Genomic DNA, 18,429 nt, shown 5'->3' on the forward strand with positions numbered 1-18,429 from the left:
GAGGTGACTCCATTCCAGCTCTGCGGGCACAATGTCACCTTTTCTGGGGACCTGGGGCTGAAAGGTCCCTTCTGGGAGGGTTTGGAGCCACTGCCAAGGAAATGGGTGACTTTACCAAAAAGCCCATGTTCCTTCATTGCTGTTTTAACATCTAACCAGGACTGGGGGGAAAAAAAAAATCATTGGAAGGGCTTGGAAAACTTCAGGATTCAGTGGCTCAGCAGGACAGCAAAGCTTCCAGCAGCAATGCAGACTGGTGAAATCCATATTCAGATGTCCTCACCCCTTCCAAAGGGTCTGGAAACACATTCCCAACTCCAATCCCAGCTACAGGACCTGGTCCCTCTGGCAGGACAAGTATCTCTTGGGACTAGGAGTTCAGCTGATTTGGGGTAAATATCAGCTGGATGACAAATAAATGCCTTTGTCAATCTCTAAAGGAGGAGAAAGAGGAAAGGGAGCGCCCTAAATACAGACCTACAAAGCAGGTTCTTGCTGGAAGTGCCTCTCCCTTCTTCCCTTCCATGTGTCCAGGAAAGTTAAGTCAGAGACAATATAAAAATACAGGGCATTTATTTCTGTACATAACCAAAGCACTTGTAATTGGTGTCTCCAGATGGAAAACCCAGGCAAGTGTCCTCCACTGAACCAGGAGACTCAGTGCTAATGTTTCAGGCTCATAATTAAAAACAGAAGATACTCCATATCCCTCTTTTCTTTCCTAAAAAGCTTGGTTTGTACCACAAACACACGAAAAAAGGGCTAAAAATACTTCTAAGGCACATTATTATCAGGAAGGAATGAAGAAATGCTGCTTTTTCCTCACGGGCCTCCCACCGGTGCTGGAGGTGTTGGGTGGTGGTGGATGATAACAATTCAGCTTGGGAGGCCAACCTCCCAACCAAGGAAAGTAATTTATTCCCCCCACTGGGGACTTGCAGCTGGCTGCAGATGTGTCCCCCTCCTGACAGCTTTGATAAATAGGGAGAAAACACAGCATTTTGGACACCCAGCCCTCCAGGAGGGTTTCTTGGGCTCTCAGAAAGTCATTCACTTGCCAAACAAGGCTGTTTATCACCGGGAAAAGCTTGGCTTCCAGCCAGGCTCTTCCCCATGGAGGGGAGGAATCCAGGAGGGGGAAATCTCAGCCTCCGGGGGGTGAGGGCAGGTTTGGAGGCAAGGGGTGTGTCTGTTCTTCAGCAGCTCCTCCTGTGGTCCCTTCTGATGTCCTTATTGCAGCATTTTTCCCATTCAAAGGTGGCTGTGGAGGAGAATCCCAAAGTGCTCTGACTCCTTATTGTTTCTCTGCAGTCAGCAGGAGGTTGCAGACCTTGGAATTGGTTTGGTGCAAGGCAAATTCCCTCCCGGGCACGGTGCCACGCCGGCCTTTCCGAGAGGTGCTGCTCTGGCTCCTGGCAGTCTGGGAAACTGTGAGGACTTCTCTGTGGGACAGAGTGACAGCAGGATGGTCAGGAGCCTGTGCTGGGGGTGGATCGTGTCCTTCTCCTCCCAGACCAGCCCAGTCACCATCTCCTGGTGGTCATATGGATGGTGCTTCCACCCATATCGGGAACTTGTGGTGCCCTTCCCTCATCCCTACCAATTCCCACCCAGTAAGTGCAACCATTAATTCTCTCCTCTTCCCAAGAAGGTCCTCCTGTATCTCAAGCCCAGCAGGATGTTTCTACAGGATCTGGTGCTACCTGTATGGGACCTGTTCCTCTCTCAGCTGCAGGCACATGAGCACAGGGCTGCTGGAAAACCTCAGCTTGGTGTCGAAGTGCATCGAGGTCTCCACCTCTGTCTGGCTCCTCAGGGTGGCTTGGAGGAAAGGGGAATCTAGTTCTGCCTGGAAATCCATGGCAAGGCTTCCCCTGGGAGAGAGAAGCACGTAGGGTCTGGTCACAGAGCAATGGCCTGTGCCGGGCACCAAACTCCATAAACACCTCAGTTAGAGGTCTGGCCATGGAAAATGTGTGTGTGAGCACCAGGAAAGGCTGGACCCACCAGGAGAAGAGCAGGGAGCTGTGGGAATCCACCCTTTCCCCCGCCCCGGTACTCCCATTCCCAGAGCCAGGCTGACCTCGCATTGACGCAGGTTTTCAGTTCCTGCTCCCAAATGCTCATGTCCATGTCAGCTGAAATGTCCAGCCCCAGCCCACCCTGGAGTTTGACGGTCACTTGGAGGCCAGACTGCAGAGGAATGACCTGGAAGATGGAAAAGGCAGAGCTTCCTGTGACCAGGCACTGCTCTTGCATGAGTGGCTGACACTGGCAGGGCCTTGTGGCTGCTGGCAATGTCCATCCCAGCCCTGCAGCTGGGCCTGCAAGGGGGCAGCTCCAGCCACGGGTCTCCCATGGCAGGGCAAGCCATCCCGCTGCTTTGCCAACCCCAAGACACGTCTGGCGGTGCCACCTCGCTCTCAGATCTGTGTCTGGGGTGTGTGACGTCCACAGGCTCGTTTCACTGGATTCACTGGGACGTGGTATGGAGACAGGCCCCCATCCAGTACCTGGTGATGGTCCATCAGCAGGAGGTTCCCTCTGAACACACTGGTGGGCTCTCCACTGCTCAGCAGGACCTTGGCCATGAGGTCTGTGTATCCCTGGAAGAAGATGATTGGCCGCAACTGGACGTCAAAGAAGGTGGCCGACATCCCAGCCATGAGCTCTGGCTCCTCTTCCCCTTCCGAGAGGTTTTCTCCCATCATCGACTCCATCCCTTGCGCTTCAAAGATGACCTGCAAGACAGAGGTGGACAGGAGCAGGATATCAGCGATGGAGTGACTTGGATGAGGCATCCAAGCCATCCCTGAGCACCCTGAGGTAGCAGAGTTGCATCCTCTGTTTTTTCCCATCCACTCCACTTCTCCGGAGCAGGAGTGTCTGGTTTCACACCGGCGATTTGGGAATTTGCCTTTTTCTGATACAGGACATGCTGAAGCACCACAGGGAGGTTAAGAGGGGACACAGGGACAGCAGTGGCACCACAGGGTTGGTGTTGTCACCCCCCTCCAGCCCCTCTCCCGCCGGCACCTGAGCTGCACGGAGCCGCTGGCCGTGGCTGAGCAGGGAGAAGTCGGAGACGCTCTTCCTCAGGAATCCACCCTCCAAAAACAGCAGGTCCAGCCCAAAAGTGGAAGTCAGGTCCTGGGTGACTGACAGGCAAAGAGATGCCCATGAGCACCCCCGGGTGTCTGGTGGAAGGGGGTGGTAACAGGATGATCTTTAAGGTCCCTTCCAACCCAAATCTGTGCTACCATTCTGCATCTTCTCCTTTCATTCTTGCAACACTCAAATGATGCAGCATTGCAAGGCTGGTTTAATTTTTTTCTCCCTGGCTATTCCACCTTCACTGACCCTCTGCAAGGCCAGACTGAGCTAATTTGAAGAGGGACAGAAATGAGGGATGAAGAATTCAGCAGATATTTAGCAAGACTGCTTTTTGCAGTCTCTGAAGTTTGATTCTTTCTTTTGAATCTCAGCACGATAATCTTCCTCTTTGAAGATCTTATTAAAAATACTAAAGGAATGGAGGAATGGAGTGAAATATCTTGACTTGTCAGGGAAAGCACAGAAACTCCCACCAGCAGTCTGCTGTTGGTTTCATCTCCAGCTGAAGCTCCTCTTTCAAACCAGCAGGATTTGGGAAACGTTTGTGTTAGAGAAGGCCATGTTCATATCTCAGGTGGTGGCAGCCAGCTGGTGCTGGGGGACGCTCTCAGAAACCTCCCTGAGATTTTGGGGCATTCTATAGACCTGAATCCTCCTCTGGAAGCTGCCGTTTCCCACCAACCCCTCCTTTAACCCTCTGAGGGGACTGTGGGATCAGTGTCCTCTGTGCTGTCACCTGTCAGAGGTCCTGAGAAAGAAGAGGAGATGCCGACTTTAGAGAAGAAGTTGTAGTTATTTATTCGTGGGTCTCCCATGATGTCTTTCATTATCTTCCTGGAAAAGAGAGGGAAAGGATATGTCAGCACTGGGAGGGAGGGAAGGCAAAAGGTCAGTGGTCACTACAGAAGGAAATACAATTTGCCAAAGTGTTTCTCATGGTTGGTGGCTGCCCAGAGCAGTGTGAGTAAAAAATGAAAGCATTAGATGTGGCCTACCCTGGAATTTTCTTTTTCTCTGGCTTATTAGGCTAAACCAGGCAGATATTTTTGTGCAGCTTTTGCTTAGCTCTGAAAAACACGAGTGCTTGGTTTGTTCTGTGCAGACAGGAAGATTAATGCAGGTACAAATTGTGCACTGCCCTGGGAGCCAGAACTTCAGCCTCCAAGGACCCTGCCAAAACTACAAGCCTAGGTCCTGCTGCCATGGGGCAGAATGATAAGGAATGTCAGGTTCCACCTGGCTGTGTGGCATTTGCATCCCCTTTGTTACTCCAGGAATGTGCAGGCAGCCCCCACAAAGTGATGCTAGCACATTTTAAAGATATGTTGGTCCAAAACCCACAGCTGGATTGTGGAGGAAGAGGAGAAAAAGGTGATGTAGAGCAGAGGGAAAAATGCACCCAGTCCCCTCAAGCCCCACCTTGCCAGGTGGTGGTGGTCATGCAGGCTGTTCTGGACCTTCAGCAGCAGGAACGTGGCCATCTCTGTCTCCATCTCGCTGGTGGCCAGCAGGATGTTGATGACATCCATGGGCAGGGCGTGGTTATCCAGGAGGATTTCTGCAGCGGCCAGGCGACAGATTTTGTCATAACTCTTCCTCTTCTGGTGGAAAATCCTCCTCATCACGCGCTTCACCTGATGAGAAGGGGGCAATTGAGAGAGTGAAGTGCACCCCAGCAGCTTGGCTTTGAGTGGGGAGGGGAGCACCAAGCCTCACAACTTCCTCTCCTACCTTGCTGGAGATGTGGGGAGCGGGGAATCGCTGCAGGGCAGAGGTGGCTGCAGTGGTGACAGCCGTGGGACCGTCCTCGGCGAGCTCCAGGAGGGTGGGGATGGTCTCGGGGAGCCTCGCGTTCCCCAGAGCCAGCAGGTAAATGACCACTTCGGGCTCCTCCTCGGCACCTCTGAGCCCCCTGAGGAGGGTTTCCATCCCACGCTCCACCACCTGCTCAAGATTTGCAGGAGGTGAGGGAGGTGAAGGACAGGAGATATTCTGGGCACCCCTGGAACTGGGGGGGGTGTCCCAAAAAGCTAAATGTGAGGGATTGTAGAGGACTCACCTGCAGCCCACAGAGCTTCTGCTGGCACAGCTTGCCCACCAGAGAGCCCACAGCAACTACTCCTGTTTCCCAGATCTCAGGTGCCAGCTGCTTCCTATCCAGCTTGTCCTGGGCATCAGGAAAGGGGTAACAGGAAGCAGGAAAAAGGAAATGAGGAAAAGAAAAAAAAAAAAGAGAAGGAGTATGCTTTACTGCTTATCTCAAGCAAGTAAGGGAAAACTAGCTCTTACTTGCCTTGGAGGAGGCCATGCATGAGTTAATTGGATAAAATGCTGTGCCACTAAATTAAGATTTTATTATCTCTAATGCACTGACACAAAGCATCTTCTGCTGGATTCTTTCCCTCTGAGGAGCATCTACTCCCATCACCAGTGTCCCGTGTTACAATCCCATGAGCAGGAAAATACAGTTCTCCAGAAACATTTTCCTTGTGCCATGGTGTGTGGATCCATCCCGGATGCAGGACCCTCGGGGAAGAGAGACAGGTGTCTCTACTCACTAGGACGAGGTGGAGAAGCTCTCCTGAAGGCCGGGGGGAGAAAGCTGCTGTGTAAAGAAACTTCTCCAGGAGGGACTTGGGCTCCTTGCTGAAATCCAGGAAGTCTGAGAGCGCTGCCAAGGAAGCCACCGACTGCGTGGCCACCGCTGCCTCCACGAGGAAGGGGCTGGAGCAGGAAGAGGGAAGTCATCAGTGGCATGGCCCACAAAAACCAACAGTGCTTGGACAGGACAGGCCTTAGGAGAAGCCAGAGAACACTGCCACAAGTCAGGATGGCTGCCTGGAGCAGGGATGGTGCATGGAGCAGCACCAGCTGGCCCTGGAGGTCTTGTCCAGTGCTCAGAATTTTGGAGAGATAGCTCCAGGGGTTCTCACCGTGTCTCCTCGGGCGCTCTCCTCAGCAGCTGCAGGACATCCCTCTTCTTGGCGCTGCGCAGCATCTGGATGAACCTCTGGAACTGCCAGGCTGTCGCCACCTTCGAGGTGTCTGTTTTGACTCTCTGCCTGTCAAAAGCCTTCAGGAAGGCTCTCAGCTGCAAAGGTGAGGTTTGTTAGGGGGGATTTAGCCTTTTCTCCCGTGTTATCACCGGATAATGTTTACATCAAAGCAGACCCTCCAAAAGCACCACTGGGGTTTAACCCCAAGCCCCACAAGTGCCCAGCTTGAGGCAGAGCCCCTGGTGAGTTCTGGGGGTCGGTAGCATCACTGACCGATGGGCAGTGGGTGCAGACCCTCCTGAAGGGCAGGCTGGCCATGCCCAGGGGCTGGGGCTGTGCCCCTGTGCCAGCCAGCACATCCTTAAGGCTTTGTCCAGACACCTCTGCTGGCCCAGGCACTGCAGGAGACACCAGCTGGAGCTGCTGCCTGTGAAGGGAGAAACAATCAATGGAAAGTTTTGTGATTTCCACCCTCCATGGCCACTGGTTGGGATTATCGCTCGCCTTGAACTGATTTTGATGCCGGAGTGGGATCTCAGGGCTGGAGCCACCACGTGGCTTTCCTCTGCCAGGACTGACTGGAGCAGGCTGTCTTTCACCACGTACTGGCTTCTGCTGGAGGGCTGCCACTCGATTCCAAAAATCTTGGAAAAGGAAAAGCAAGGAGAAAAAAAAAAATGCAACCTTTTTCCCCCTTGCCTTCTCCCCAGGAGATTTCTCTCTTTACATTAGCAGAAAAAGAACATTCCAGCCCACAAAGTCACCTACTTCACTTGTAAAATGTAGGAAGGGAAAATCCATAAGAGCCCGCCTTCTTCCCAGATGTGGGAGAAGGCAACACCAGGTGAGGACCAGCAGGGGGATGCTCCCACCCACGGCTGATGCAGGTGGACAGAATGGTGACACCACAGGGACTTGCACAACAAGGTGGTGTTGAGACCCCTGCCAGGGCCCGTGGGGTCTCTGTGGCAATGTCCATTTTTATACTGAATTCAGTAGAATTTGTATATTTTAAAAAAACACTTAAATTTTGTTTATGGCAGGTGTAACTGCATTAAGACCCACGGGATTTCATGGGTTTGTGTCAGGCCTGAACACAGCCTACTGCTTTAAGCAAAACAGACCTGTCAAACTAATCCACCCTGCAATGAGTCTGAGACCCAGGAAACATCCCTGTATCTCCACCTTCCCAAGCAGGATCAGCTGACTGCTCAGAACTGATAACAAGAGTGGGGATGAGGGGACCCAGAGCACCTTTACTGCTCCTTCCCACCTCGACACCTCAGGATCCTCCTAAGGGATGTTGGTGCATCCCACTTTGAGGATGAGTCTGAGTCCCATCCCAAGCTGGTGCAGAAGGCTGAAGCCAGCTGGGAATGGGAATCCAAGGCCAGCTGTGAAAGGATTTTAGGGGTGGCCCTGCTGTACTCAGTGCGAGCTGAGCCCACAGTGAGAGCAATGGACTTGCTTTGTTTATGGAGGTGAATCCAGACTTTGGCTTTGAGCAGCTGAGGAGATCTTTGGTCTTGGTGATGGAATGGTTGGACACAGTGTAGGTGACTTGGCAGCTTCCAGAGGCATCTTCCTGAAACACAAATGGGAGTGACCACGAGTATTAAACAGTCTGTGGAGAGGACAGACACAAAGGCCAACCTAATAGAGAGAACAGCATCTAAAATCTAGAACGTGGGACAAATCAGGGGCGGCTGGATAGCTCCAAGTCCATCTGGGCATCTTTGTAAATTAGATTTAATTAAGCATCTCTGTGACTGCATTTGGGGTTCTGAGGCTATTTCATGTTGTTCACAGGTCATTCCAGCTGGCTGCTGGCAAAGCAAATCCTGCTTGGCAGGAATGCTTGTGGAGTTTTTTCTCTGCTGTTCCTACTGTCCAGGGAAAGACTATGATTTTGTAAGGGTGCCTATTGCTGAAAATTAGGTTATTTTATTTTAAATCTTCTGCCTTTCCAAGAGTAATCCTTGCTCACAGCCTGGTTGGAGCAGCAGACCCGATGTTGTTTATCCTGAATTTTGTCCCCCCTGCTGAAGTTCCTGGGCTGGCTAGGCTCCAGGGCCAGCTCTCCTGGTGCATTCCTGGATTTTTGGTCCCAGCTCTGGACCTACCTCCACTGTGCTGCCGGCATGGGGCTGAAGCTGGAACAGACTGATGATGCCTCGTTTCAGGTTGGAGATCAGGATGTTTTCCGCTTCATTCCCATAGAAGGCTTTGACCTGGGAGGGCAGGAGGTGGTGCCTGGCTGAGGGGACATCTCTGGGGACCCTGCAGGCTCTCTGCTGCCTTCCCTGACAGAAGGGAACCTGAGAGCACCCTATAGACACCTGAGGAATTTTCTCGAGGAGGCCCTCATCCCTCAATAGCATGAGGACTGTGAATGCAAGAACACAAAATTTCCCTTTCCTTCCCACCCTGGGGTTCCATAGCCTTAGAGGAGAAGGCCAGAAAGGAGCTTGTATCCCATGGTTAGGACTGAAGAGCTTTAACATGGGATTCTGCAGCTCCAGCTGAGTCTTTCTGGAGCACAGGACTCCATGTAGGGTCCGACACTGGCCACTCTGTCCCGTTCCTTCTGCTCTGAAATCAGAGGTGGAGCAGGAGCTCCTATGGGCTTCATAGCCCAGAAAATTTAGGATGAGGACAGGAATGCCTTGCAGAGGGCATGAGCAAGCCCAGGAGGTGACGAGCTGACCTTCCCACTGGTCCAAGAGATGAACACTGGCTGCTGGAGCTCTGCCTGTGCCTCTGGGCTGAGTGCAATCTCTACAGGGGAATCTCCGGTGCTGTCCTGGCTCTTCTCCTCTTCTGGCTGTTGTTGGGCCTTCAGGTCATGGATCTATGACAGCAGAAGATGGCAGAAAGCAGTGACCAAGTGTCTGCCCTAAAGCTGGAGTGTATTTTACCTGCAGGCAATGGATTTGGTCAGAGAGGTCATTTTTCAGCTGGTGTGGGCTAGAAATGGAAGGGGTTGCAGCTCCTGGGGCGTTCCCAGCAGGAACACCTGGCTGTAATGGCTGTACCACCCCTGGACACACCTGGAGCAGCTGTGATGGCTGTACCTCCTCTGTACACACCTGGAGCAGCTGTGATGCCTGTACCACCCCTGTACACACCTGGAGCAGCTGTGATGCCTGTACCACCCCTGTACACACCTGGAGCAGCTGTGATGCCTGTACCTCCCCTGTACACACCTGGAGCAGCTGTGATGCCTGTACCACCCCTGTACACACCTGGAGCAGCTGTGGTGGCTGTACCACCCCTGTACACACCTGGAGCAGCTGTGATGCCTGTACCACCCCTGTACACACCTGCACCTGGAGCAGCTCCTGCCCACCCTGGTCCCTCCAGAGCTGGTGCAGCCGGATCAATGCCTCAGCCTGCAGCCGGGCTCCCCATGGGGATGGTGTGGACGTGTGCTGCAGCTGGACATCCAGGGTGTACCGGTACTGGTACAGGCTCCTGGGCTGGAAAGAAAGTGGCAAATTCCCTGTGGAAAGATGGAAATGTTGAAGGTAAGAGGTCATGGATCACCTCCACTTTCCATACCCAGAAACCTTCATCCCAGAGGGCACCCGGACTTGCAGGGGTGCTGATGACTTGGATCACTCCACGTCCTGGCAGGGGAAGTCCAGCTGATGGGAAGGTTTTCATGGGCAATTATTTGTGCCTGTGGTTTGGATATTTGGGTGTTCTCTGGGCTGGTGTTTCCAGCCCTGCCTTAAAAAGGATGGCCGGAGCAGTGGCTCTGCTTGGGCACTTCAGGACTTCTAGAAATGCCAAAGAAACACACTTTAATCCTGAAGGGAAGTTTCCTGAGCATGCCCATGGACAGGAGGGATATCTCCAGTGCCTTTTCAGCACTGGGCATTAACTGGGGCACAATCAACATCTTTAGGTGAGAAAAGAAGCTGAATCCTTCACATTATGAGTTTTCCATCAGAACTTCTGACTCCTAATTAAATCACTGTCTTTATGCTAAGACAAAATGAAGTTGATGGGACAGCTTTAGATCAAAACTCTCTGCTTTAATCTTATTTCTCTTGACTTATTTGAAGTCCCTTCTCTTGCTCATATACCAGTGAGATTGAAGGGGGGGAGGGTTGCCCTTGCCATGACAAAACCAGTCAAATCTGTTTTCTGAAGTCACTTAAAATTCTCTTGCAAATTTGATGCACTTGCTGGACTTCTGAAATGTTTTATAGCTTTGCTGCTTTTAACAACAAATGAATTGATGGAAGTCCAGCTCAGTCCCTGGGGCTTTCCTCTGCGAGACAGACTGAGGAGTTTTTACAGTTCTGCACTGTGTGCAGTTTAAAAAGCTCCAGCTCTCTGGCTTTCCTCACCCCTCCAGAAAGGACTTCCACAATCCCCAAAATTTCCTGGCCTCAGGAGATGCTCATGCCGTCTGCAGTTTGCCAGTCGCTGTTCCCTGCTTGGCTGCAGGCCGGGAATGTAAGTGCTGGGATGAAGCTCTCACCTCTCCGGATATCCAGACTCCGTCGAGTCCCTGGAGTTAAACCAGCCCAAAGTCCCTCTTACCTTTTGCTGCTCTCAGGAGGGAAAAGCAAAGCAGGCAAAAGCATCCCCAGACCGCCTGCGGATCCATGGTGGGCTCCGGGAGGCAGGGAAGGGAGGGGGGTGGGAGAGAGGGACCGCACAACAAAAGTGGGCAAGATCAGCAGTGTCAGGCGATGGGGCCCGACCTGCTCCCTGTCCCCGCCTTACCCAAGGAAAGGCAAATAATTAAACCTTTGTACCAACCCCCAGCAGCCGCGGAGCGTTTGGAAATCAGCTGAGGTTTGCCGAAGGCCGGCGGGAGGGGAGGAAAGCGGGAAGAAAAAGAGCCTCCAGAAGCATTGAGGGGTGGAGGAATTGCCCGTTTGTCCTGACGCGGGAGGGGGATGCTCAGAAAGCTGCTCTGTCTTTTGGTGAGCGCTCTCTTCCCATCACGGGAGAAAAGGCAGTTCCTTTCAAAAGAAAAGACCCAGAAGGGGAAAGGGGGAAACAGCTTTTCCATCCTTTTAGCTGGAGACTGGGATTTTCAGCCTGGAGGCTCAAGTTACTTAAAGGGCCAGGCTGGAGGGGACGGGGAGCACTGAAAGAAACGGGAAAGGGTTTAGGAAATCCATCTCTAAATCCTTTGGCCCACTAACCATACAGTATTTTTTTTTAATGCATGAGTTTTCTGATTGCTGAGTTTAATTGTTTTCTAAAGACACCAAAGTAAGAAGTGGTGACACAGCTCAGGGTCCTGGGAAGGCTTTTTGCTAAAAAGAACGGGGAGGTGGAAAAGGGAGGCACTTCATGTGTCATTCTCGAAGTGATCTGCATATTGCAGTGGGATCAAAACATCAGGACTTTGGTGTTTTGGCATTTTCAAGGGTACATCTCCCAGCTCTGCATCACCACTGGGCTTTGGGGCCACTACTGTGATCAGAAAATCAGGGCAGATCCAGCTGAGAGAAACCTGGGGAAACTCCAGTTATGGGTTTCCCATATGTGGAGTCTTCACTTGGTCTTCCGGTGGTCTTTATGGACAAATGCCCCATATTTAGCTTGAAAAACATCCTTCTCTTTAGTATTTTCATTTAGCTTTTATAGAATCATAGAATGGTTTGAGGTGAAAGGGACCTTAAAGACCATTCTCTCTCAACCCCCTGGCATGGGCAGAGAAGCCCATGGCCCAGAGAAGCTGTGGCTGTCCCTGCATCCCTGGAAGTGTCCAAGGCCAGGCTGAGTGGGGCTTGGAGCACCCTGAGATAGAGGAAAGTGTCCCTGCCCATGGCAGGGGGCTGGAACTGGATGATTTTTAAGGTTCCTTCCAACACACACCATGTTATGGCTCTGGGGGATTTGTGCTCTGCAGTGCAATCTGAGAGCAAAGAACACTTTTCAGAGGATGAAACTCCTGCTGAACACAGGAAGTTTCAGTTCTTTATCCAGTGTGGGGGAAAAGGAAGTGTTTCAGAGTGAGATGGTTGTGGAGGGTCTAAGCCCTGAAGGTAAGGTCCCAGAATGTTTGCTGGCTGCAGCTCAATACAATACCTGGAGAGGAAAGGCAAACAGAAATAGTCTGTGAAAAAAAAAGCTGCTGATAAGGAGGCCTCAAAGTGGAACTGAACTTTGGCAGGTTGGTTGTTTAGGCTTGGCTGCCAAGACTTTCCAGGATTAGGATGTGGAAAACTGGGAGCAAACCTGGTTCTTCTTTCTCCAAACCTGCTTCTTCCTTCTGTTACTGAGAGAATCTGTGAAAAAGAATAAAGCAGAAGAACCCAAAGAGAGTTCTAAAACTTTGTGAAACATTCTTCTCAAATCCATCTGGGGTTGCCATGCTCTTGGAAAGGTGCCTTGTGGAACTTTGGACATGTGTAGACAGATGGTCCCAAAACCAGTGCTGCTGGAATCCTGGGTGCTCCGCCAGCCCCTCGTGTATCACCCAAGGGAAATGTGATCTCCCACTTCTGTCCAGTGAAGGGACCTGGCTGCTGGATCACCATGGGGGATCCTGGCTGCAGAACCTGGTGTGGCAGCTCTGAAAACCACGGGCAGAGCAGGGGCAGTCAGTGTGACCAGGTCACCATGCCCAGGTCAGAGAGGCACGCAGGGACCTTGCCACCAAGCTGTGACATCAGGGTGGACTTTGGCAAAGGGTGGCCAGGCTGCACTCGCCTGGGGCTGCTGCATCAAAGCCCGCAAACCTCCATTTCCTTCTCTTCTAAATGACCTTCAGCTCCAAAAGTCCCCCCCTACCCCCAGCATCTTTTCCTGCCTTGTCACCTCCCTTTTTGCCATTGCAGTGGTAGGGAAAGCCCTGACTCTACCAACAAGTTCCATCACTCCTTCTCTCTAAGAGAAAAACTGAAGGGAAGTGAGCAGTTCCCACATGATTGTACTGGCGGCACTCAAAAGTCTCCAAAATTCCTGACCAGAGAGATTTCCTGGGGCTGTGTGCTTCAAGAGGCCTCAGGTGTGTCCAATGAGCACCTGAGGGCCCTAATGAGCTTTAATGACCCTAATGAGCCCCACCTGCGGTCTCCACCCATGCCCATGGGCTGGGAGCCTATTTAAGCTCAGCCTTGGGGTTGGATGGGTTTTTTAGGTTCTGTTACAGTCTTGGTTTCTGCTCTGTTTCTGCTGGTTCTGGATGGACCCTTCTCTGTGCCCTTGCTGCCCTGGAGAGTGTTGATGGAGATTTTTGTGTGTACCCAGCCTCAAATCCTTCTGGAGAGACCCTTCTGGTGAGGGCACTGCCAGTACTGCACCATCCCAGCTCATCTGCCTGCGCTGTGTGCCACTGTGGATCATCCAAGGAGCTGTTACTATTCCCAAAACATCTGCCTCTTCCTCCTGCTTCTCCTTGGCACACGGCTCTGAGGTGGGTGGGATGGGTTCTGTGACTCTCCACTGTGCAATAGTTTTTGCTGGGGAGTATTTTGAGCACTTGAGGTCTGCCCTTAGAACTCATCACATAAATGTTGTGAGACAAGGGGAGCAAGGCTGTGCAGATATCCTGGTTTTCCTACAAGACCAGCACCATAGGAGATGACTTCTATTCCTGCAAAGCAGCCAATCACCTGCCCTATGAGCAAGGGAAGTGTATGACTGGTGCTCGTGTTAACTGGCTAAAAACCAGACAATTCTAAGAAAAAAGAAGATCAATTCCGCTCAGTTAATTTTGAGGTTTGAATGGTTTGGAGCTATATAAATATATATTTATAGGCCTGGTTTTGGACCAGACATACATATGTGTATGTGTGTGTACATATATATATATACATACATATATGTATGTATTTTTTAAGCCAGCTCACCTGAGCTGGGTCTGTAAGGCAGAAATGCCCCCTTTCCCACCTGTGTTTTTTTTGGCAGTTGTTTAGCAATTTCCTATGCAAGCACATACCTGTGGATTTTGTGGAGGAAAACAGCCCACACTGGGGATGAGGCTGTGGTGAGATGTATATAAAAAGAGCTGCTCCCCACCAGCCCCGTGGAGAGGCTTGTGAGCCCCCCACTTGCAAGGAGCTGTCTGTGTGCTTTGTCTTTTATTGTCTGGAGGTTGCCAGGCTGCACTTTCCAGGACAGCCTTCTTTTTGTCCTCCTTTTCCTTTATTTTTTCGCCTTCCCTCTGCCTGAAACAAGCTCTGGAAAAGCCCCTGGCTTGGCTGGCTCCCTACAAGCTGTTGGTTACTCAAGAGATTGGGTTGGGGAAAGGGAGAAAGTCTGAGCAGAGCAAAGTGGTAGGGGCTGGGTTTGCATCTCAATCTGAGGCATCTCAAAGCCTGATAAGTGAAAAAAGACTTTGCTGTGTTAATGCACAATTATATTTTTGAGCAATTTTTGGAAAATAGGGCTGGAATCAACCTGGGGATGTTGTCTGGCCCAGTTGCTGGTGCCTGGCTTTGCCATGAGGAATGGAAGCCTGACCTCTTTGCAGAGAGCTGCTGTTGACAGAGATTTCTCAGATTCTATAGTGAATTTATCCCAGTAGTTTGCTGCTATAAAGAAGTCTCCTCTTTCTACAGTTTCCCTCTATTACCTTTAAACTCAGCCCCAGCTGTATTAGAATTTAGTCCCAGCCTTTTCTTTCCTCCTCCCTTCTCCTCCCTTCTTTTCTCGTTTCTGTTTGAATTTGAAGAGGCCTCAGCTGCATCTGTATTTCCTTCCTCTCTCACCTTCCAGGTCCTGTTTCCCAGACCTTGTTCTTTCCTTAGAAAACCTTTGATAACCCGTTCCCCACCTAAGGCTTTCTTGTATCCTTGTTTTTCTACCCTCTGGCTGCTGTGGGTGAAGGTCTGCCTTTGAGGAGCACACGCTGCTCCCTCTGCTCCAGAAACCAGCCTTGCAGTTCTCCCAGTCTCCTGCTGCTGAGGGCTTCCTTAGGCTCTTGCTGGGATGAAAAATATCCTGGAAGCTTTTCCTTTCTTGAGATTAGAACGGTTTCTACAAGTCCTTGAGATGTGACCATGATGGTTAAACACCCACTGTGCAAAGGAAGGTTTTCCCCTTCTTTCCCCCACTCCATGCTCCGTCCTCTCCCTTACTTTGTCATCTCAATAACTGCTAAGGAAACCTTTCTAATCTTGTCAATTGGCAATGCAACTGCTCTTTAATTCAGTTTTAAAACAGGTTTTAAAGTCAGGCTCTGCCCAGGCTATTGATTTGCATTTTTGATGAAGCTGTTGGCTGCTTTAAAGCCTTTCTCCAAGGCTCAAAGAACAACCCTGGCAGGGAGGGAAGGAGCGCTGTGCACTCCTTGTTTAGAAACCGAGTGCATTAAACCAGGTTCCTTTAAAAGCCATCTTCACTAAGTGAAATTGAGGCACTGGAATCACTTTGGGAAATGGTCCATTTAGAACAGACCCACACTGCCAGAAGCTGTTTGTCTGATGGTCAATGCATGCTCTGATCTGAGGGCAGGGCCAGCCCCTCCAGAAATGCATGAGCCAAACGCAGCAAGGAGAGGAAAAGACACGAGTTGAGTTTAGAGAGCTGGACAGAGAAATCCCACAGATGTGCCTGGAGCATGGCCCTCCCCCGCAGCTTTTCTTACAGTTAAATGTTAAAAAAGCTAAAAGCTGATGCTCAGTACTTTGGGATCTGCCTTGTAACTGCAGAGGGGATGAGCTCCCTTACTGGACCTCAGGCAGTGGAGTGCCACAAGCCTGCAGCCAGATTGCTTCTCCTTCAGCTTAAATTCAATGGAATTTTACTTGTGGTTTTTTTTTTTTCTTTTTTTTTCCTTTTTTTTTTCTTTTTTTTTTTTCCTTTTTTTTTAGTATTTTAGAGACGCTACAGTTGAAAGAAGAGAACAGAAATAGGCAGGAGCACCACTGGCACAGTAACGGATATTTTACTCTTCCTCTTTTCCTTTTAAAAGTATATGTAGATAACATGAACTTTTAAACTCTGTGGTTTGGGGCAAACACCCTTTTTTCCCTTTCTTTGGAAGAGATATGCCAGTCCTGAGACCCTGGGCCAATGCTCACTGCGTTTTATTTATGTTTTTACAATTAAACAAGGGGCTGATAAGATTGACAAGGAAGATACAACTCAGGAGCTCACCAGGCAGCAGCCTCCAAACTCTTTGGGTGATGCAAAGAGCAGTAGGGTGTGAAGACTGAAGATTGCTTTCCTGTGCAGGATTAATCCATGCTAACATGCTCACTGACACAGAAGTCACTTCTTAGAAGCCACTTGTTATTTCCCGAAGTGCAGGAGCTGGAGTGTTTGACAAAAGCTGGGCAGAACGATGAAGAATATTCCTGTCAGATTTCTCCTTCTCCTCTTGTGCCAGCAGGAGAAACCTGTCCTCTTCAAGGGTTTTGTTCCTCTGTGACAGTGTGTCGTTCAGAGATAAAGCAGTACCAGGAGCATTAATTCTTTAATCGGCACTGCCCCCTCAGGTGTGTGAGCTCTCAGCAGTGTGCTGGGAAGTGGGGCCGGTCCAGTTTCGGGCAGGACTCGGAGCTTGAACGTTTTGGAGTTAACACCGGAGACTCAGCTCCCTCTGTGGTCAAAGAGGGGAGACACCTTCCTCTCCAGGGAATGCTTTTCCCAGTCGGGATTTCTCTCCCAACAGCTCAAGTCTCGCCGCTTCAAGAGCAGACCACGCAGTGCCCCCAGTGCTTTGCCACTGGGAGCACTGGAAGAGATCCTGGGAACACTGGGAGGGAACTGGGAGCACAGGGAATGCCAGGAGGGAACTGGGAAGGAGAGTGGAAGCACCGGGAGTGAACAAGAAGGAGCACTGGCAGGGATATCAGGAGCTCTGGGAAGGAATAGTGCTCCCAGTTCCTGCCCAGTGCTCTCACCATCCCTCCCGCTGCTTGCCAGGAAGAGGGAGCTGGCAGGGAACTGGGAGGGAACTCCTCAGTGCTCTGCAACGTGCAGCAGCCCCAGGTGTGACCAGTGAGGAGGGGGAGGTGCCCCCAGTCCCTCCCCAGTGGCCCCAAAAAAGGGGGTTACAAGAAGGAAAGGGATTTAAATTGAGGAGGGGAAACATTTCTGTAATTGTGTTTGAACTGGGGAGGATCCCCATTCACCTATGATTTGAAGGGTCTCAGTTGAAGGAAAACACGCCTTTTCCATGATTTTTGGTGTCTTACAAGGCAGGCAATCACGGTTTTCCATGATTTTCATGTTGGAATGGAAGGAGAATACCTTTATGGTGCTGTTCCACGGGTTTGAATTGAGGGTAAAGAGCCCCATTTTCATCATCTTAAGATTCCAACTGAGGGCAAACACGGCTGTCTCTGGTCTTAAAGGGCTTCCCTTGAGAGGAGCCTCTTTATGTGCCATTGTAAGAGTTCCATCGAGGGGGACCCTCCATTTGAAGGGACTTACATAGAGGAAAAAGATGTCTAAAAGCCCCAGAATGGTCTTTGTTGAGGGAAATTGAATAGGGAAACTGCATTTCCCTGCATTTTAGGAGGCTAAATTGAGGAGAAATCCCCCTTGAGTCACTTTTCATTCGGGATTATATTGGGGGGAGGCCCTCCTTATGCATCGTTTAGGGATCTAAATCGAGAGGGAACCTCCGTTCTCCCCTTGCTTCGAGGCTTTGAAATGGCCACAAGAGGCACTTTACCCTTGGCTTAAGCCATTACTAAACTGAACTAGAAGGGTAGCGGTGGGCTGGCGCTGCCGGTCGGACTCAGTCCATCCCTCGGCACTGCAAACGCCGCCAGGCACCGAGCGATGCCGCCGGACGCCCGGCACTGCCTGCGCCGCGCCCGCCGCATCCAGCGGGGCTGGAAGCTCCACGGAGCAGCTCAGCGCCTGCTCCGCGCTCGGCCCTCCGAGCCCGGCACGGAGCGTGGGCTCGGGACACATGCCCATGGTGGGGGCAGAGCCGCTGCTCGGGGCCCGGGGGATCCTTCATCCCCCGAGGGCAGCTGCGAGAGGCCGAGGGCAAAGTCCTGCTTCCGAGGCTGGAACCCCTGCTGCTTCACCTCTCGTTCTCTTGCGATGATCTGTTCGAGAATAAATTCCAAGAACTGCCCCCAGCGGTGTCTCTTATCCCGGTGACCGGTGACTGATCTCCCCCTGGCCTTTTCCCGATCCTCGAGCCTTTCCTGCTGGGTTCTGTGGCCTGCCCAGGGGCAGAAGGAGAGGCACAGAGCGCTTTTGCTGGCCCCGGCACCCGGCCCGGCCCAGCCCAACCCAGGAATCCCTGAGGTAATTCACTGTGGAGAGCCCCAGAAGCGACTTCCCCGGGGCTGCGGTTCTCCACCAGCTTTTCCGGCGCGCCGCCCTTTCCCATAGCGCGGCTTTCCCGGCGCAGGAGCGTTCGCGTCGGAAGTCG

General features: G+C 51.4%; 1 protein-coding gene across 1 annotated transcript; it reads right to left on the minus strand.

The window, feature by feature from the left end:
• Positions 1 to 596: 596 nt before the first annotated feature.
• LOC128791152 (microsomal triglyceride transfer protein-like) lies at positions 597 to 17,963 on the minus strand. Its single transcript, XM_053948493.1, has 18 exons — positions 17,732 to 17,963; positions 9,434 to 9,612; positions 8,818 to 8,961; positions 8,234 to 8,341; positions 7,579 to 7,695; positions 6,615 to 6,754; positions 6,384 to 6,537; positions 6,048 to 6,205; positions 5,673 to 5,838; positions 5,174 to 5,281; positions 4,846 to 5,058; positions 4,534 to 4,748; positions 3,851 to 3,948; positions 3,037 to 3,158; positions 2,514 to 2,741; positions 2,084 to 2,208; positions 1,704 to 1,874; positions 597 to 1,442 (listed from the first exon to the last, which is right to left on the minus strand). The coding sequence occupies exons 1-18, from the start codon at positions 17,961 to 17,963 to the stop codon at positions 1,295 to 1,297; spliced, it is 2,826 nt and encodes a 941-aa protein (XP_053804468.1). The 3' UTR covers positions 597 to 1,294.
• Between the last annotated feature and the right edge of the window lie 466 nt (positions 17,964 to 18,429).

This window comes from Vidua chalybeata, chromosome 8 (assembly GCF_026979565.1).
Source record: "Vidua chalybeata isolate OUT-0048 chromosome 8, bVidCha1 merged haplotype, whole genome shotgun sequence".
Lineage (NCBI taxonomy): Eukaryota > Metazoa > Chordata > Aves > Passeriformes > Viduidae > Vidua > Vidua chalybeata.